General features: G+C 39.0%; 1 protein-coding gene across 8 annotated transcripts in view; it reads left to right on the forward strand.

The window, feature by feature from the left end:
* The window catches only part of ARHGEF10 (Rho guanine nucleotide exchange factor 10), a 120,743-nt gene that overhangs the window by 43,647 nt on the left and 56,536 nt on the right, over window positions 1–20,560 (forward strand). For 7 of the 8 annotated variants that reach the window (XM_083829898.1, XM_083829903.1, XM_083829900.1 and 4 more), the window contains 8 exons: window positions 1,895–2,007; window positions 5,958–6,035; window positions 6,260–6,439; window positions 7,739–7,855; window positions 9,807–9,899; window positions 11,021–11,191; window positions 13,033–13,178; window positions 16,160–16,335. In XM_083829898.1, coding sequence (XP_083686024.1) covers window positions 1,895–2,007; window positions 5,958–6,035; window positions 6,260–6,439; window positions 7,739–7,855; window positions 9,807–9,899; window positions 11,021–11,191; window positions 13,033–13,178; window positions 16,160–16,335 — 1,074 coding nt within the window. The remainder of the gene's footprint in view (window positions 1–1,894; window positions 2,008–5,957; window positions 6,036–6,259; window positions 6,440–7,738; window positions 7,856–9,806; window positions 9,900–11,020; window positions 11,192–13,032; window positions 13,179–16,159; window positions 16,336–20,560) is intronic. The other variant, XM_083829902.1, reaches the window with a different exon arrangement.

Here is a 20,560-nt window from a genome sequence, read left to right on the forward strand (position 1 = left end):
CTTATACTAGGAGCTGAGTACTGGTTGCATCAAATCATAGAATCACAGAATGGTTTGGGTTGGAAGGGACCCTGAACATCACCTAGTTCCAACCCCCCTGCCATGAGCAGGGATGCCACCCACTAGGTCAGGTTGCCAAATCAGCTCTGTCAGCAATAGTGTAACATTCAGTTCAGATCACAGTACGGTCAGTGCATCTTGAGTAGTTTTATGTTTGGGGTGCAGGCCTCAGTGACCTAAGGAACCTGAGGACAACACAGAAGGGTCCACTTAAAAAATAACAGTGTCATAGATGCTAGGTGGATACTGGTATATGGGGATTATAGAAATCATGTTAAGGTACTAAGCCTGTCCACTTCCCTACATCTAATAACTCCTGAGTGTCTGTTAGTAAGAAATTCTGCTGTTATGACCTGGATTTCAGTGGAGTGATAGCTGACTATTTACAATGTCTGTAACGGCCAAAAAGGATAACAAAAACTCTGTGCCTGAGAGTGGAAGCAGGGAAAGAGTCTTCTGCTTTATCAGTTTGCTGATTTCTAGCAAAAGCTGGGTTTTGAGTTGGGAACTGTCACAACAGAAGAGGATCTAAAATAAAAAAGCTAGAAGTATTTATGTTCTTCTAATTTAAAACAGACATCAGTCCTGTGTCACGACCCTCAGCAGCCACAGTCCACAGCTACTTTTTGCATGTGGTAGTGACTATAGACAAATTTATGCTCCAGGATAAGTCTGAGAGGTAGTCTGTTTTTCTGCTCAAGTTTCTGCCCAACTAATTAAACGGTTGTAACTTCAGAGCTTCTAAAACTACAGTTTTAAGAAGCCAAAACCACAAGACTGGAACAAGATGTTTTTAGCAAGTGAGCTAACATAAAGCTGCATCCTATCTGTAAGGACTAGTGCACATCTCATCATGGCCTCTAATAACTGGTTCTAAATTTAGATGAGTCACAGCCATAAAATAGAAGATTATTTGCAGAAGCTTTAATGATCAAAAATGTATCCTCACCCTCTTGTTGTTACACAGGAGAAAATCATCTTCGTTAGTGTTACAATGGACCCAGTACTCCTCCTTAACGTTTCCAGAGGTTAGGTAGCAGATGCAGGATATCTGTGGAAGATTTAATCCTCTAGCCACTTACCAAATCAGCAGGGAGCATGTGACAAATTTGTTGATTAATCTCATTAATTCCGCTAGCCAACAAAACTGCTTCCCTTAATTCTCTTTGTGTGCTAAGCCACAGTTTCTCACACAGTTCCTTCTCTCTCCTCTGCTGGTGTCTGGCTGTTTTGCTGGCTGTGTACTGCCACCTATCAGTGCACTTTGGTGGTGCTTTTCAAATGAAATTAGTGGCTTTGAGAAGTCCATAGGGACCAATGGAGAATTCCTTATTCTCATTTCTTTTGAAGGCCAATAATTTGATATGTTTGGCTACTGTTCTTAGTTCAGTTAATAGAAAGTTGTATGAATTTTCTGGCACTGAGTCATGTTATGTCTGTGTTTAATTTCATCCCAAAGGTTATTTGTTTTAAAACTGTAGGCCCTGGAGTTGCAGAGCTTTAACCCTAGTTGTCATGTCCTGCAGTCTGGACAGCTCTGTGCTCCTAGCTGTAAAGAGAAAGGAGAAATCATGCAAAAGATGCATAGGATATCTCCTGCTGTGTGGATTTTAGGACTTTGAGATAGCTTTTGAAATACGCTCTGTATTAGAGCGCCTATCAGTGCTGGTATTTTTGTGATTTCACAGGTAATACAGAAATGCTGAGAAAATTACATTTGTACAGTAAGTGAAAATCAGGCTACGTTGTAAATACTATTCTTGGGTAAAAGTATCTTTGTCTTTCAATCTCTGTGTTGTAAAAGCTGACATTTTGGTTATTCAACTATTTGTAGATCATAGATCGTCATGTCTGGAAGAAGAGGAGCTAAATTTATTTATTGATGTGGACTGTATGCATGCAGAAGCAATCATGACCCCTATGCCTGAAGGATTATCGCAGCAGCAGGTAATAGGCTTTTCAAAACCTGGTCTTTTACCTCTTTTTTTGCTCCCCCTTCTTTGCATCAGTAGCTCTCAGGTGCCTTCCTCTTCAAACATTCTGGCATATAATATAATATAAACTAAAGGCAGATTAAATTCAGACCTGAATAAGTAGTTTTTTGAAAATTGGTGTGTGTGTGTGAATTGTATCAATCCAGAATTCAGCCAGAGGTACAAAATGTTTTGCATTATAAAATTAGGAACTACAGTAATTACTTCATTTTACTGCCTAAACACTTAAAGCTGAATGTGGTGGTTTGGAGTAAAAGATAAGAGTTTAAGCATTTTTGCTGAGTCAGAACACATTGCTGGTGCTCTGGGAGTTCTCTTTTAAATGCAGAGAACATTCTGCGTGCTCTCTGCATCTTAAGATTTCTCCTGATCTAAAAAACTTGTCCACAGTAAAGTCAAGTCTACAGAACAGTATAGTTTGCTGTTCACCACCTCATATTCTATGGTCACTGTGGAAACCACGTCAGAAGACACTGAAACCAGCATAGGTTTGAATTTTTGGCTGAAAATAAATCCTGTGGGTTCGTGTTACTGTATTGTTGTGACAGTTTAATAACTGTGTGAGAGTTTTTAGTATCTTGTGGTGTGAAGTCATGAGTTGGTCAGTACCTTAAAAAAAAGAGTGGCAAGGCTAATAGTATTCTTGAAAAATAAGGAGCAGTTGAAGAGTGGTACAGGCATTTGTTTTGCTTGGTGAGTTCTGTTTTTCTAATGTGTTTAGCACAATGCAGTGCTAGATCTTGTAACGATACAACTACCAAATGTATTATATTACTGTAACATCCCAGCATCACCGAAAGCTGTATTTTCTTTCTTTCCAAATACGGGTTTGAGTGTTTCACTGTTTTTTTGTAGGTAATTAAAAATGGTTGTATTTTCTTCAGGAAAGATAGAGAGCTCTTAATTTGGAGTAAGCTGTTAACTGCTGTGTAGATCATGATATATATTGTGTATCTACCCATGAAGGGCAGCCCAGCTGAGCAGGGACGGAGTTAGGAAAGCCAAAGCTCATCTGGAGCTTGAGAGATGGGAAGGACAGCAAGAAAGGTTCCTTATATGTACACTGACAGCAAAAGGAAGGCTGATATAAATATGGGTCTTCTGCCTGATGGGACGGGGGACCCTTGTGACAAAGCATACTGAGAAGACTGAGGAAGTCAGTGCCACCTTTGCCTCAGCTCTTACTGGTAAGGTTTTTCTTCAGGCCTTTGAAGCGCCAAGCCTAGAGGCAGCTTGTGTTAGGGTGAAGCATTACCTGCAGTGGAAGAATCATAGAATATCCCGAGTTGGAAGGGACCCATAAGGACCATCAAGTCCAACTCCTGGCACCGCACAGGTCTGCCCAAAGTTTAGACCATGTGACTAAGTGCACAGTCCAATCGCTTCTTAAATTCAGGCAGGCTTAGCGCAGTGACTGCTTCACTGGGGAGCCTGTTCCAGTGTGCGACCACCCTCTCAGTGAAGAACCTCTTCCTGATGTCCAGCCTAAACTTCCCCTGCCTCAGCTTAACACCGTTCCCACGGGTCCTGTCACTGGTGATAACGGAGAATAGGTCACCTGCCTCTCCACTCCCCCTCGCGAGGAAGTTGTGGAAGATACAGTTAAGGTGTACTTTGGCTGGATGGACGTGTACCTGTCCGTGAAACTGGGTGATATATGTTTAGTGGTTCTGAAGGTATGGTCTTGATCATCTAAGATCACAGTGACTCAAAAAATTTAGTTATCACACTCATCCTCAAGAAGGAGGGCCTGGGAAACTAGGGTCTGGCTGGCCTTATCATTGTCCCTGGGAGGTTACGGAGCAAATCCTCCTAGTAGCTATTTCTGAGTTTGTGAGGGACAGAAGGATGATTGGGAACAGTCTTCAGGAAGTCCATTTGTGCCTGACCAGCCTTGGTGCCTTTGGGATGACTAGCTTGTGGGTGGGGAACATGGAGGGTGTCATTCCACTTTTGCTTTAGCAAGGCCTTCAGCACAATCTCCAGAAGTATCCTTGTAGCTGTGTGTGTAATATAATTCGTACAGGCAGACTATAAATTGAGTGGAAAACAGGTTGAAACACCCTGCTCAGAGGGGTGTAATCAGTGGTACAAAGTCCAGCAAGTGGCCGGTGTTAGTGGTGTCTGTCCCTCAGGAGGTGATACAGGGCCAGTACTGCTTAATGCCTTTATCAATGGTCTGGGTACCAGCTGCAGTGCTCCCATCAGCGTGTCTGCAGGAGAAATTATTGATTTGCAAATTGATGCAGGCAGCATGTACAATGCTGGAAGGTAGGGCTGCTCTTCTGGGTGACCTTGATGGCTCGAGGAGCTGGGCTCACAGCAAGCTGCAGTGGTTCAACAAAGGCAAACACAAGTCCTGGCTTTTGGGCAGAGTACCCCTGTGCCACAGGCAGGGACAGGAGGCTACACAGCAGCCCTGGGGGTCCCAGTTGGACTGGGAAGCCCCTTCCAACCTGCATTACTCTGCAGTGAGTTGTCTTTATGGATGTTCTTGCTTTAAACGGTAGGTGGCATGGTAGCTTATGTTTAAAAGCAAGCTCCTGTTTAAATACTATGTCCTGCTTCGGATCTCAATCGTGTTAGCTTTTGTGTCATTTTAAGACTGTGACTCGAATTCTTATTTTAAGTTGTTTATGTTTATATGCTATTTTTACTAGCAAAAATGCTAATATAAATGTAAGACTTCCATGCAAGCCTACTGTAAGTTACATATATCATGATGACCAATAGGCGCTGTTAAGCATTTATTTTCTGTATTGTACAGCCTGAAAAAACATAATTCAAAGATATTTATTCTTTTCAAATGGGTGAACTGTGACTAAGAGTAGCAATAGTATCTTTTATTAGAGCAGCCAATATGTTACACCCAATAAAAAACTTAAATCTAGTCTAAGCACAAATTAGACACAACGAATTTTACCATTTATGTCTTTAAGCAAGGCCTCAGATAATTTTGACGTCTTCCTTTGAAATGCCAGCACTTGAAAGAAAATCCTTACATGACCTACACATAATTTAATAATATGAAATTCAAGTGTGAAGAATTAAAGGCAGCTGTGGAGAAGAAAGCATGAGGCCATGGGGTACAGAAGCAGAGGATTTTCAAGAGAAGCAAGTCTGAGATGTGAATTTCATGGTCTTTTAGGCTAGCTTAAAGTAGTAAAAGAAGCAGTTTTGCCTTTCCTTGTACTTCTGGGGAAGTGGCGTGTTCCTGCCTTCCTACCGTCTTCTCCCTCAAGCAGAACACCGCTTTTGAAAGTTGGATTAGGAAGTGGATTTGGGTGAAGACAAATCCTTAAAAATAGCAAGAAATATAATCCATAGCAGTTGGGAGTTTTACTTTTAAATTAGATCAATTTCTTTGTCCTTCCTCTCATGTTACCTGCACGTGTATACGGTATGTTTCAGCTAAATAACAGAATTAGGTAGTGAAGAAGGATGTGATGAATAGCCTGGAGTTTGTAAACATGAAATATGATAGTATTTCCTGAAACTTACAATTCTGTTGATTGGTATAAATATAGATAAGGTTTTCACTTTAATATCCGACCGCGCCCCCCCCTGCCCCCAAAAAAATCCCAACTAAGATACTTTCTCATAATGAATAAATTGATACATCTAAAAATAAAAGATGTTTCAAAATTAGAGCTTGAAATTGGAACAATCAGCAAAGATTATATAGGCTTACAATAACTGTTGTTGTCTTAAACTTACTATTACCCTAAAATTATTTTTAATGACTCTTGAAGAGGTACAGTGTTTATGTTATGGCAGTGCCAGTATTTAAATTGCTTTGTGTTTCTTGCTTTTTATCAATGTGAGATTTTTACCATGAGCATTCCCAATTATGATGAACATGTTACCTGATCAGTTTCAAGGAAAACTTTATTTCTTCAACAGGTTGTGAGAAGATATATTTTGGGCTCTGTAGTTGATAGTGAGAAGAATTATGTGGATGCTCTGAAAAGAATTTTGGAGGTACCGCAATGACTTCTGCATTCTATTGCTTGGAAATTCGAAAATTAATCAAATTCTTAAAGAATCTGTAGCGTGACTCACAGGTTCTGCTACAGATGCTTTATGCCAAATGTTCAGAGAGATTTTGTACGTATGTACTGTTATGTAATTTGTTTTTTTTCTATGTATACCAGACCCCATTTAAGGTGATTTTAATATATTTATGTATCTTTTTTTTTCCACAGCAATATGAGAAGCCCCTGTCGGAAATGGAACCAAAATTACTGAGTGAAAGAAAACTCAAAATGGTCTTTTACCGTATTAAGGAAATTCTTCAGTGCCATTCAATGTTTCAAATAGCACTGGCGAGTCGTGTATCTGAATGGGATTCTGTTGAAATGATTGGCGATGTCTTTGTTGCTTCAGTAAGCAAATGCATCGGAACAGATAATCTATTTTTATTTTAGAATTGTTATTCAGTCTCCGTATCTTTCTGTTTAACTTGACCATTTTATTCCCATGTTCTCCAATGCCTGCAGCAACTGTCAGAGTATGTATGTACCACCCTGGTAAGGAAGCTGACACCAACAGGTGTCTTCAGCTAGGTTAGCAGATGAGAAAGCGTTGTGGCCAAAATTTTCAGGCCTTGATCAAGCTTTGAGATACTTAAGTAAGCAGTTTCTTTGTCAGATGAGATAGATTCAAAAACTCACCATAATTAGGATGAGATTGAAGCTCAATTTCTCTTAAAAAGCAGGTAGTTTTATGTATGTGGGACTTTGCATATTTATTGGGAATAGAAAAAAAAACAAACGCAGTACTTGATGTCCTGAATTCCTGAGTTTGAACTCAGCCTGGAGCACCCACAAAGAGTATTTGTAAATCCCTTAGTGAACGTTCATCCAGTGAAGAACTGAACTAGCCACTGGCTTGAATTAGAGGAAACAAATAGCTCCAACGGTTGATAGAAAGACATTATTCCCACAGCAGGTGTGTGGATGGAAAAGGCTGCCTACCTGCTGGTTTGAGTGTTCTGCTTTGTTGCTACCCAACTGCTGGAAACTACCGCCCTTTCATTTCAGCTGAAAGAGAGCAGGGATGTGCAGTTTGGAGTGCTTTGACCCCATTTCAGTAAAAATGAAATATTTACTAAAGATTCTTTCTTTAAACCAGATGTGCCTTGCTTTGACTGAAGCAAGTTGGGGCGTACTTACTAGACGAGCTCTGCAGAGTCTTTACTTAGGAGGCAATGGGCAGTGATCTTGCCCTTCATGTGGCTGTTTGCAGGCCACAAAACCTGCTTTCTTGCTAAACATCAGCTGCAGATGGGGTGTATAGGCTTTGGGACTTGACTTGTTCATTGAATCTGGAAGATAGGCAGCAGTGCATTACCACCGTGAGATGGTCATGGGATTCCTCCAGCTGCTTTGAATCTCAGTGTAGGCCTCTTGATTACCTGGAGTCCCCAGGCTTTGCCCTAGGATTGTAGCCAAGGTGAAGCTATTTCTGTAAATCTACATTTTATAATTCATAGCTGCTACATCTCCAGATCTCCAACCTGCGTTTTACAGAAAAGTTACTTTGGGTATCATCAGTATTTCTGTAGGTCCAGCACTAGGCTGAGCAAAAGCCTTTAGCTCCTAACAAAGTGAGTCAGGGCTGTAAATAATACTGTCAGGCGTCCTTTGTGCTCATAGTTATGGTCTACCTGTTTATGTTTTTAGTTTTCCAAATCTATGGTATTAGATGCGTACAGTGAATATGTGAACAACTTCAGTACAGCAGTGGGGATCCTTAAGAAAACATGTGCCACCAAACCCGCCTTTCTGGATTTCTTAAAGGTGAGTTCACTCAAGCTTAAAACAGCTGGACATGTGATATGAATGAGACTGTATAAATTACAAGGGGGAAATCAGACTATAATACTGTACATTGTGTGACTTTTTATGGACTTTGATTTTATGGCTTAGGCATATAAAGTCTACAGAGAATTCACTTTCACTCTTTTGAGAATAACTTGATTTTAGATCCTGGGTGTGTTTGGAAGTGTTGTTCAGATCAGTTTATTGGTGTTTGCATCACAGTACTTGGCAAAACATTGGGGTTCTTTCTTATCACATGAGCTTCAATTAATAGTTCACCATCTGAGTCCTCGTATTGGGGATTTATTTTATTTCTAACCTCTTTATTCTGTTGTGCAGAGTCATATAGCTATACTTCCATTCCATAAGAATTTCCTATTATTTTATATATATATATATATATTTTTTTTTTTTACAATTTGGGTATAAAATTGTCATTTTTTGTGCAGAATGTTTACTGCCCTGATGAATGTGATAATGTTCATCGTGAGCCTGGCACATGCAGTGGAACTGCTGGGAAGCCTTAGGGGTGATGCCCTACAGAGGGTATGCAAAATCTATTGCAAAGCTTTTAGGCTGTTATACTGCTCAGAGCCTGGAAGCTCAGTTTGTCCCATTTTCCTGAGAGTCTTGGATTGAGTTGTGCCTCTCAGAGCTGTCACTCTGCCAGGTCTGCCACAGTGGTCCATCAAACACTGAGGTTGGGTGCCCTTGGCAAAATAAACAGCGAAGCTCTTAGCTTGCCTAGAGGATTGGGAAGGGGGTGGTGGGGGGAGCTGATTCCTAATCTGTCTTCAGATCTTAAAATTAATTCAAAGCATTTTGGAAGTATGGCAGCAGCAGTACACAGGATAAAATTCTGGAAGCCTTAGGCACCACCAAGATGAAGCTCTGTAAAGTTACTTCTCACACAGGTAAAAGCCCATTGTTCCAGCAGTGGCATTGTTTGCACTCTTGTCAATCCTTGTCAGTACCAGCTCTGGTGCTGCTCCCAGGTAGGGAGTCACAGTTGACCTCTTAGGACAGAGTAAATTTATGTACCTTCTTTTTTTTTTTTCTTTTGTCCAACTGCAACTAACAGACTTCGTGCAAGAATTTTCTCTACCAGTGGTTGGGCAAAAAAGTGTTTGTGGAAATGTAAGCACTACACAAGTTTTATATTGTTTGCTTGGTTTTTAATATGGAGTGTTTCTTCTATACTTTTTTTTTGAATCTTCTGTGATTCTGATCAAAATATTCAAAAAGTTGAAATATCTTAGACAAGGGGGCTTCTGCATGTGCAAATGAAATTTGTCTGTTCTTATCCCCCACTCCTGAAAACCAAAGTAATGGATTCTGATATTTTTCTTTCCAAGCATAAATCAATGATCTTTTCCCTAGTTTCTTCTAACAAAGAAAATGAAAGTCTCTTTTTGTTTCCACAATACTGAGACAACAATGTTTTCTTCAGATTTCCTCTTAAAAACACATTGGTTTTTACACATTTATGGTCTCTTAGGCCCAAGATACAGATCACCAATAGTAAATTGCAGAGTATAAATTGACAAATCACTTGGATTTACAGATTTAAGAACTGGAACAACTATGTTCATCGTGTTGTACTTGAAGTTAAGCAGACGTTTCATTGCACTGCTTATGTAAACAAAAACACGAATGTGGTTTATCACTGTATACATAGGTACCACGTTGCTGGTGAGGCTTCATCCCAGCTGCAGTTATTTAAGGAGGACATTTCAGTTTGGTGATGTACCATCATCTTAATAGTGATTCTAAAAAAATTTACTACTTCTGAATGAAAAGAAGGAATCTTTGCAGTACCGCTGTTATAATGAATGTAAACAATACAGAATATTCACAAGAGATCTTTTCATTCTGTAACTGATGGAAATACACTTATGGGAGTAAACTGTGTGACTTTCTTGCATTGCAGCAGTGCCAGGAGTCAAGCCCCGATCGGATTACGCTGTATGGTTTAATGATGAAACCTATCCAGCGCTTTCCACAGTTCATTCTGCTGTTGCAGGTAAAGAATATTTACCAAACGGATTCACCCAATAAGTGTTCTTGCTGCATTCTCACGTGGCTTGTTTGTGGGATTACTGGGTAGCTGTCTTCTGCTGGAAGACTATGCTGCAGTGGCAGCGACCACTGGATCCAGGGGAAATATCAAGGAAAAAAAATGCAGTGCATTATTACATACTGATCTCTGATTGCATGGGCAGGCAATTCACCGTAATTCACAGTTCCCCTGTGTAGACCTGCTCCAGACCAATTTTCAGTGTTTAGAACTCCTTCCAGACCACGTCAAGTCTATCCCAGAGAGCGCTAGAAGTTAGCTGTGTTTTGCAGGTGTGACACAGGACAGGTTTCAGGATTAACGTCCAGGAATTAATGCAGGATAAGGTTTGGAGTTTTTTTGTTTTGTTTTTTTTTGTGGTGGGAGCTTGTAGGTAGGTAGCTGTGGCAAGAGCTTTTGAGACAGCACAAGAGATGGAGTTTGCAGAAAGATGTGGCAGGAAGCCATAGTGAATACGTGGTGGTTTTTAAGTGCTGTGGGGAAGGAGCAAAAATTTCATTCAAATTGTTCCAATGTGTGCCTACAAAAGGGAAGGGTTTTTTTAGCAGCTGTTGTAACCTCCATAGAGTAAGTATGATCTCTTACTTCAGTATGATCTTGCTGTCAGTGTATTAGTGAGGAATAATAACAGTAATAAAGATAATTGAAAATTATTATAATAGTAAGTATAAGAGAAGTTTAAGTTTAAATGATTGTTTAGACACCTACATATTGTGATATTGCTTTTCAAATCGTTTTCTATTGTGTGCAACTTCCGCTAATCTTTTTCTGTTACATTTGGAGGTTTTACATTTATTTTCATGTTTCTTTTCTGTACTTTCTTCCTATAAACTGTATGTGACCCCATTCAATATCTTTTCTTTTTAATAACTATTAAGATATTCAGGAAAATAAGTGATGCAGTCTGAATATTCATTAGATGTTCATTGGTCTTATTCCTTAGTAGTATTCAGGTAAGGAATGTAGCAGTAACTTCTGCACACAAGTCCACAGCACATCCTGTAGTCTTCTGAACTTGAGTTTGGAGTTAATTCTGACTTTTGTTTTCATTTATCATTTCCCTACAGGATATGTTGAAGAACACTAATAAGGGACATCCTGACAGATTACCTCTGCAGATGGCTCTTACAGAACTTGAAACACTGGCAGAGAAGTTAAATGAAAGGAAAAGGGATGCAGATCAACGCTGTGAAATAAAACAAATAGCAAAAGCAATGAACGAACGTTATCTGAATAAGGTTAGGAAGTAGAAATGTGTGATGGAAGAGTTGGTATATTATCAGTTTCCAGGTCTTGAACAATATTGAGAATGGACTCTGAAGAGACACCTGTGGGTTTTTCTGTAGTGCTTGACACCATGGGGTTGTTCTAGTGGTAGGTGTGAGATGTGAGTTACCTTCAAGACAGAATGAGTTCACTGGTTTAAACCACTGTGTGCTGGGGTGGGTAAAATGCTGAAATAGCAGTGGCAGTGCTGGTATTTTGTGGCAGTGTAGAAAATAATATATTTTTTTTTTCTGTAGCAAGTTTACATGCAGATCTTCTGCATGAGAAAATGCAACTCTGAGTTTACCCTAGAACCAAGGAATTAGTCCTATGTAAAGGAAGGAACCAGTTTCTTACACAGCAGTGCTTCCAACTGCAGAGTGGTTGGGAGTGTGCTATTGGATGTGTCCAATATCTTTCTTGTTTTGAAGAACACCCCAGTCTGTTTCATTCATATATTTAGATCATATAATAGAAACATTTTTGAAGCACTGCAGAAAACATTCAGTGAGGGGGAAGTAACAATTTTCTTTGTTTGAGTTTATTAGTAACTATCTGTACTGTAGATATATGTATGCTTATTTGCATCATAAATGCTTCTGTTTTTCCCAATGCTTCAATTATTGCTTTCATGAAGTTATAGATGATTGTACTTATCCTGGCATGGAGTAATGGCGGCATGCTAAAGGAGTGCAAGGAGTGCTTTTGTTTGTGATTCATAAAAACCCTGGTAGTTTTAAGGACAGAAAGTAGTCAACCAGACTTCTACTAAGCTATTTATGAAAAAAGAAATACTGAATTTATTGTCATCCTGGCATAATATTTCCATTCTAAGTGCATTAAAGAATGGGCTCAGGTAATTTACTTTCTTTTCTAGTTCTCGTACTCCTGCTTTTTGAATTAGCTACTAATGATTATCTACAAATGACTCAAGGAGTTAAAGACACAGAATGTGCCTTTTAGGAGGTGGTCCAGATTTCCTTTTATCAGTTGATAGCAACTGTAAAGGCTTACGTTCTGTACCAGGAGATTTGAGATCTAGCTGCATAGTCACTTCATATCATTTAGCGCCTTGTACAACTCGTGACTTAATATTTGCTTATACAGATTTAGACAATGCCATTATACAATGCCAGGCAGGGTGAAACAGGTGGTGAAGGAAATTGATAGACAGGAAATGGGTGCATTGTGGACCATTTTTTCTCTGCCACTATGGAGATGTATTTGACCTGTAAGGAATTGGTTCATGCTTGCATGCAAGGCTGAGCCTCAGCACTTGAAGGAAAATTGCAGGAACAGTTTACATGTCCTGCACCTTTTGTACGTGTCATGTTCTTGGCAGTCTGTGGAAATATGCCAGCTGCACTCCTTTGCTGGTTTTGTAAGCCAATGTAGACAGAGAAGCTAAAAGCATTCTTCTTCCACCCACTCTGACTTGCCCCTTTGGGACGACTGGAACCAGGTGTAACATTTAAATGGACTATGAAAGAAGAGGTGAAGGAAGGAAGTAATGGAAACTGTGGAAGCTATGACTTTTTTTTTTTTTTTTCGTTAGAGGACCTTTATCAGTATGGAAGACTTTCAGAGCAATTACATGTTCCATATGAAGAATGCAAACCCCTGCAGGACGTATCCTGGGGTTATATGTTACTGCTGCAGGAAATGAAAAGCAAATCAGTAAAGACACTTAATTGATTTGGCAAATTCACTTGTGAGCATTTGTAGTCACACAGCAATATTGCATTTTTGTTGTTGTTCTGGATGTTAGATGTACAATATATAATAGATGGTGTTGATTGTTTTTAAACTCTAGCTACTTAGCAGTGGAAACAGATACCTTGTACGGACTGATGATATGGTTGAAACAGTTTACAATGACAAAGGAGAAATTATCAAAACCAAAGAACGGCGACTTTTCATGTTAAATGATGTGCTGATGTGTGCAACAGTAAATATACGGTAAGACTTGATTAATGTTTTTTAAATTATCATTCAAGTTTAAGCTGGAAAAAATGACAGTGAAAAGAGTTTTTTTATTGTTGTTTTGCTTTTACTGTGTCTAATGATCTCTGTCAGTTGCCATAATGAATGGACAGCTGGCTTTTATACACTCTTCTAAATTGCCTGCTGATATTTTGAAGTTCCAGAATAAATTTGTGTGTGAGCATATACACGTGTGTGTGCATATATATATATATATATCGGTTGGAAATTGCAGTTAGAAATGTGCTCTGCTGTAGAATTATCAGTGTGCATTAGGGCGGAGTGGAGTACAGATATACCACTGTAGGATTTTTTTCTCTTCTTCCTTAAATTCGTGCTGTCACACCTCTGTAACTTGACATGATTTGGAAGTTAAAACAAAACCAAAGCTAATGCATGTAGCTAGAAAAAAAAAAAAAAAGGAACTCACTAATAATGAAATTCCAGCTGAGGAAGGGTTTTTATCTCTGAGACCAAATGTTGAAGGATTAAATTTGAGGTGCTTTGAAGAAAGCATTTATTTTAACATGCCTTCTGTTTTAGTTGGCTGTAGCTATTACTGTTACTATAGCACTGTGTATGCCAAGGTCACACTCACGTTCCAATGTTGCTTGTATCATGAACTGCTTTGTGTGTTGGTACATTCTGAAGGAGAATACGTAGACTGTTAAAATCTTCCAAGAGCAGCTTTTCTTAAGCGTAATATGAGTTGATATCTTAGTTTGTTGGTGAAGTCTGAATGCAGTACATGTTTCTGCAGTAGTGTGAATGCTTGGTCTCACGTTAGCGAGCAAGAAGTACATTTTCTGAAGAGCAGTTATTATACGGCAAAAGCTTATATCCAGTTATCCCAGGAATCGCAATTCTTTTCCTTTACAATTTATTCAGTTCCTTAGTAGCTTTTGACCACTTATTTTATCTTTTTCCATGACATCATTGTCTTGGATTTTTTGTAGTTGGCCCTGGAGTGGCAATGTGCACTCTGTTTTCGTTTTCCATGTGAAAAGTTCATGATTTTGCCAAGTCTCTGGGTTCCTTGTTAAATCAACAGCTCCAGTTATCACTAACAGCACTGTTGTTCTTGACATTAACAGTTTTTTCAGTGCAGAAGAAATTACCTTTGTCATGCAAAATATAGTTAGGGACTGAAGGAAATAATATGCTAAATTTCATAGATTACACCAGTATCCAGTCCAGAATTTTGGGTCCAAATGAACTGTATTTGTTTTTGTTTTAGCTGTGTAGAAGTTAGGCATCTAATCTAAGCTAGGCTTTTGTTACAGGGGTGGTTTTCAAACTCAGCTTTGTGCACGCCTACCTATTGACCCCTGGAGGTGTAAACTTCAGAGAATTTACATGTACAGGTAGCAGAACAGCACGTGTCAGCTCAGTTTTCCTAACCACCTTTTGTCAGTCTTTACCGAAATAGTCAGACATCCCAGGAGCCTGGGAGCCATTGGTTCCAGAACAATATTCTGTAGCTGGCAAAAGACACATTTCTGCAAGTCCATGACCCTCAGAAGGTCCTTCTTCACATGTAGCCTAGATGACCGGCTCAAACTGGAGACCTAACTTTTAAGTAGCAGGAGTTGGACAGGGTGGATGCTATCCCTAGCGACTGAACAGCTGTGTGTTTTCTTTCTTTTTAACTAGATCTAGAGTTCATAAATATTTCCTTAAGTTGTGGTACTTTTGTTTTTTTCTGTTCATTCTTGTCTCTCCTTTGAAACAGAAGTATGACTGTGTGGTGAATAATTAGCTGACTAGCTGAACGTTGGTGTCCAGATACTGTTCTTACTAAACACTCCGGGCTGATTTCTCCAAAGCTTTTATTTTGCTTACTTCAGCCGTGCTTTCTGTGAAGGAAACATTCCTGTTTCCTTTAATATCTCTTTTGTGCTTGATAGTAGATGTTTGTTACATATGCTTGAATGTGTGAGTAGCAGAATGAAAGAAACAAAGGAAAAGGAGCCAGTGAATACCATTTCTATTTCAAGTAAGCTTCCTCAGCATGCTGTTTCCTCTGAAATGCCTGTTGTGATATACACTTCCGTGAGCAGCAGCTCACATGTAGATTCCTCTTAGAAACCACAGCAATTGCAAAAGGTCTGCCGTAAAGAACATCCTGGGCTTTGGACTTTGCAGAAATGTTGGCTTGTCAGCATTTGAGAGGTTGCATTGACCTTCCTCCTCCTGGTAGTCATTTGAAGTTCCCGTCATCCAGGCTTTCCTGAATGTAGCAGTTACTGCTTTTTAGCACTGTTTCAAGTACTGTCCTAAAAGATGGTACAAGCAAAAAGAATTAGGAAAAAGTGGAGCCACAGTATCATCTTAAGGACTTCTATTAGGATGTCAAGATGCACATTGATTTTAAAAGATCATAGAATGGCTCAGGTTGGAAGGGACCTCAAAGATCATCTAGTTCCAACCCCCCTGCCATGGGCAGGGACACCACCCACTAGATCAGGTTGCCCAGGGCCTCATCCAACCTGGCCTTGAAGGCCTCCAGGGATGGGGCATCCACAACCTCTCTGGGCAACCTATTCCAGTGAACCACCCTCTGAGTGAAGAATTTCCTCCTAACCTCTAATCTAAATTTCCCCTCTTTCAGTTTAAAACCATTCCCCTTTGTTTTGTCATTATCTGATTAAGCAAAGAGTTGCTCTCTATCTTTTTTATAAGTCCCCTTTAAGTACTGGAAAGCCGCAATGATAGAAATGTAGGGTCTGTTGTGGGGCAGTCCTATGCTGTCTGTAAACAGGATTATCTGCACCTGCATAGCTATCTTTGTACTCACAGCAAAGGTCGGTCACAAAAGTCATCCTGATGCATGTATTTCTTTAAAGTTTTGCACAATACTCAGTCTGCTAAGCAGCAGATTTTCTGAATTAATAAATAGAATGCCATAAAACATGGTGACATGCCACAGCAGTAATTTGTGTGTGCATATCTTCCAGCTCATCCTATGAAGGCAGTGGCACTGTGACAACTGGCCAGAGGTATTTATTAAAATGGAGTGTACCACTGGGACAAGTGGAAGTCATAGAGTATGGCAGCAGTGAGGGCCAAGGAGAGAACTGCAGGTTTCCACCCCAGCACTCTGCTGAAAACATCATCATTAATTCTAAGCCAAGTAAGTGACAGCTGTTACACATTTACAGATTTCATTTTTTTGTTAAAATACATACGTCAATTGCAGCGGGCTACAGAATACAAAGCATTTGGTGCGTGAAGAATTCTGTAACATGGACAGAAACATAACCTCTTCCTTTGGAAACTGAGAATCCATCAAGTGATAAGACAATCTCTTGCATTGCAACATGAATTACTTGTGTTTGTCCTATTTCAGAGTTTTATGCATGAATGCATAAACAATTCTAGAGGTTTAAAGCATGAATACGTAGGGACATGCAGAAAATTTTTCTTGGTGTGGTATGGCAGTTATCCAGTGGTAGCTGGTTGTACAAATGTTCTTATCCCATAGTTAAAGTGAGGAATTTTTCTTCAGTAAAAAGATGACAAGCCACCATGTTGCTGTGGCATAAGAGTCTGGCCACGAGTGGTTACTGAAGGACAGAAGTTAACTTCTCTGACGTCTATAGTATCCTGCCCCTCAAGCACAGTAGCAAGTTCTTCAAGGAAGAAAAAGCAAGCACTGTAATATTAATTTTGATGAATGTTTTTGAAAAATATGTCAATGGGTAACTAAGTGGCTGAGAGAGCCCCGACCTCTCTCCAAAAATGACCTAAGGCTCTGAAATTTGCAGGTCCTTTCTGTGCTTATTAATCCCTCCTACAAGCTTGCCAACTGCCCTCAAGAGATGTATAAATTTCAAGAGTTTACTCAGTAGCTAGCCTTTTATATAGAATGAATTATATTTATATATTTTTTTCTAAATACTGTATTTGTAAGCATATTTAATATATCTAGACTGTGAACCATGTTAATGGATTGTAATTTAGATTGGTTTCAGTGCTAGCTCTGGGCATTATTTCACACTACGTTTATTTAATATTGCTCTCTTGGCCTCATGAATTTTTCCATAGTTGTTCTGTAAGGAGACATAAATACTGTGCTTTAGAACTGAGGTGTGGCTGCAGCATTTAATACCCCCCTTATTCTCAATGAGAGTGTCAGGCCTTTTTGCTCCTCCCTTTGTAAATAGCATAAGAACATTTTTATAGGTATTTATGACTCTTTTTCAAGGACAACCTCATTCTTTAAACTCCTTTAAAACGTTAATGGTCTATTTAGGCAACGAGATTAGAGCTCTTAAACTATAGATTAACAGGTGCTGTATACATGACCCCAAGAGGAGTGAGTACAAGGGAGCGTATAACTTAGAATTGGGGCTCCCCTCATAAGAATATGTAGGTGGAACAGCTTATTGAATATTACTAGCGCAACTTTATGCAGCAACTTCATAATTGATTATATCAAGTCCTTGCCTGTCAACAAGATCACATAGGGAAGTGGAGGATGAAGGGAGAAAGAAAAAACCCTTACTCAAACTATCCTGTAGAACCTACTTGAATTTCTTGGTTTTGAGGTTTGTTTCATGATGTGTGGTAACATCATAAAAAAATAGGACTTTATACATCATTTGTAGTCTCATACTTTAAATTAAATGGTACTCAATAGATAAAAGGCAAGGTGAATTTACTGTTAGCTTACTAAGCTGTGATCACTGCATTAATTCAGTCTTCTAATAAAAAGGATTGAAAGGTAATAATTAAAAAGTTTATGAAGGATACCGGTTATATAAATGAATAAATCTTCTCTCAGCTTTAATCAAGCATTTCTCTGAAATGATCCAACTAAATCAATTATAATCAGTCATGAAAGAGATGAGCTTAGCTTTGCTATTTGCATGTAGTGCTGTGTCAGCACTAGCTGTTACTCTGAATGCAGACTTGTCCGAAATGACCTGTATAGACAAGTTCGAAGAGATGCTTAATTGTGTTAGTTTTTCTGTAGAGGTGCTCTCTTAGTTCCAGTTTTCTTGGCTTCAGAAGATTAAAGAAGCTCAGAAAATATACTTCTTGCAGAGAGAAGGGATTGGTAAGACTAGTGGTTACTGTTGCTTATTTGTACCTACCAAGATACCATATTTTATATTTGATGATGATGCATCGTCATTGTAGTCTTGTATTATAGCTTATCATTTTGGTCTTGCATAGTCAGTGAAATTTTTTGGGTGTTTAACACAAATGGCAAAGCATTACTGGCAAAATATTCAATCATTGCTTGCCTGAAAATACATCACTTTGTAGTCATTATAAAGTTATGTTATGTTTCCCTCTGGTTTTGAAGTATACCAAGGAACTGCTGTGGCTTCATAGAACGTGATTTTAATCTGTCCAAGAGCAAGACAACCTAAACATCTAATGATCAAGAGCAATTTGGGATGCTACAGGCAAAATCCTGGCCTCCATGAAGTAGAACCATGTGTAGGTCTGTGTTTTCACCTCACGTTTCTCTCTGTGGAAACTGGAGAAGTGCAGAATAATGATGATTCTGTGTAAAAGCAATAGGGGGTCACCTCTTCCATTTCTGGAGAACTGAGAAAAGAAAGTTTGTGTCTGCATCTCCTAGTGTAATATTTAACACTAGGTTAAATATTTCTCCCATTGAGACTCTTTACTCATATTACTGCTGTGATCAACAAGAATTCTGTATAGCTTCTGGTTGTGTCCTTGTAAGGATTACTAGTTATTATTTTTTTCTTATCATGGCACTTTTTTTCCCACCAGAATCCTTGGATTCTATGACAGATGACAACTGTCATAAGCGTAGTATCTCACTAGTATTGGCTAAATGCAATTGGCACCCTAAGCTTTCTACCATGCTGCAAGAAAAAATATTTTAAAGATGCAAACTTTACTTTGGGTGCTGCAGAGAAAGTAATAGCTGAATTTGAATTAATCCTGGATAGGTTGTAATTTGCAACTGCTGAAAGGTTGAAAGGTTTTGTTAGTACCTATAAATCAAGGGCGTGCTTTAGTACTGTTCTAAGTAGAAAAACAAAGGTTGTGGGAACATTGTTTTCAGTTAGCAAAATCATAAATTTGCAGTTTTCTACTCAGTTCTGCTTTGTGTACCAGTTGTTCCTCTCTGAATTTTAGAGGAGAATCCATTTAGGGGCTGTTCAGTTAAACATTTTTTTTTCCAAAGCTTTCTTGTCTCTTGCCAAGAGATACTGTGTGGCCTGAGGGTGTGTGTGGGGAAAGCAGAAAAAAATTCTGAGCTTGTTCTGCTGTGATCCTTCTGTCTTTGATGTGCTTTTGCCTTATTCCTGTTATTCTCCCCTAGCACCATAAGTAGATTATGAAATCTTTTAATTATGAACATGGAGAAAGATTGAAGTCTCAGCTGTTTGGCAGATTCCTTATATTCCTACAGTACTTGATATTGTTTTGTCATGGAGTACAATTATAACTTGTGTTTGCTTCCTGTAACAATATTTAAAGCACAAAACATTTCATATTCTCAGTTTTCAGGAAAAACAATCAAAAAAAAAGCCCCATCATGTTTATGGGATCTCATTTCTTTGGCTGAATCAGGCAGAGTCTTGTTCCCTGTATTGGAGTTAGTCTTTGAAAGTCTGTGAGTGTAAGCCTCTGGCACCCCGACCAGATGGTTCCTGGAGAAATAGCTACCTTAACTTTGTGTGACAAAGAGGTCTGATGTGTTGATTCTCTTCAGTGGAACCATTTGCAGCAGGATGCAAGACGAAGTTCTTCCCAAGTAAATCCACATACTGTTTGTGGTAGGCTGTTGCGATTCTCCTCTACTTCCCAATCCTTTTAATGGCGTTGGTTCATGCGAAGAAGCATAGACACATTTACAGTGTTGAAAAATTGAATTAATTTGGAAAAAAAAGAATGTTGTTATCATGAACAGGAAGTTTTGATTCACTTGTGCTGGAAGAATTGTGTTTCATAACAGATTTCAGTAATTGGTATTTGAAGTATGTTTTAGGTGGTTATGAGAGCATTTGATTTCTTTTTATGGTAAGATATGGAAGATGCTATAATGCTAGGTGAGGTTGTGGAGTGCAAGAAACAAGAACTGTGATTCAGGACCCAAAAGGAACTTGGCAAAGGGATCGTGTAATGTGAGGAGAACCCTAGGTAATAAATGGTTGAAAAGCTCAGAAGAAGAGACACTTACCTTAATTACACGTCTTCAATACTTAACGTCAATTAGTGAATTCCATTCTTCCATACAGTTCTGTTGATACACGCATTGACTTCACCTCCTCTATCTGCACTACTGATAGTGACAGATTCAACGTTCACATCTGGACTACTAGTTTGATTTGGTTTGGTTTCCCTTTCTTTTTCTGCTTGCTTTT

Source organism: Anser anser (genome assembly GCF_964211835.1).
Source record: "Anser anser genome assembly, chromosome: 3".
NCBI lineage: Eukaryota > Metazoa > Chordata > Aves > Anseriformes > Anatidae > Anser > Anser anser.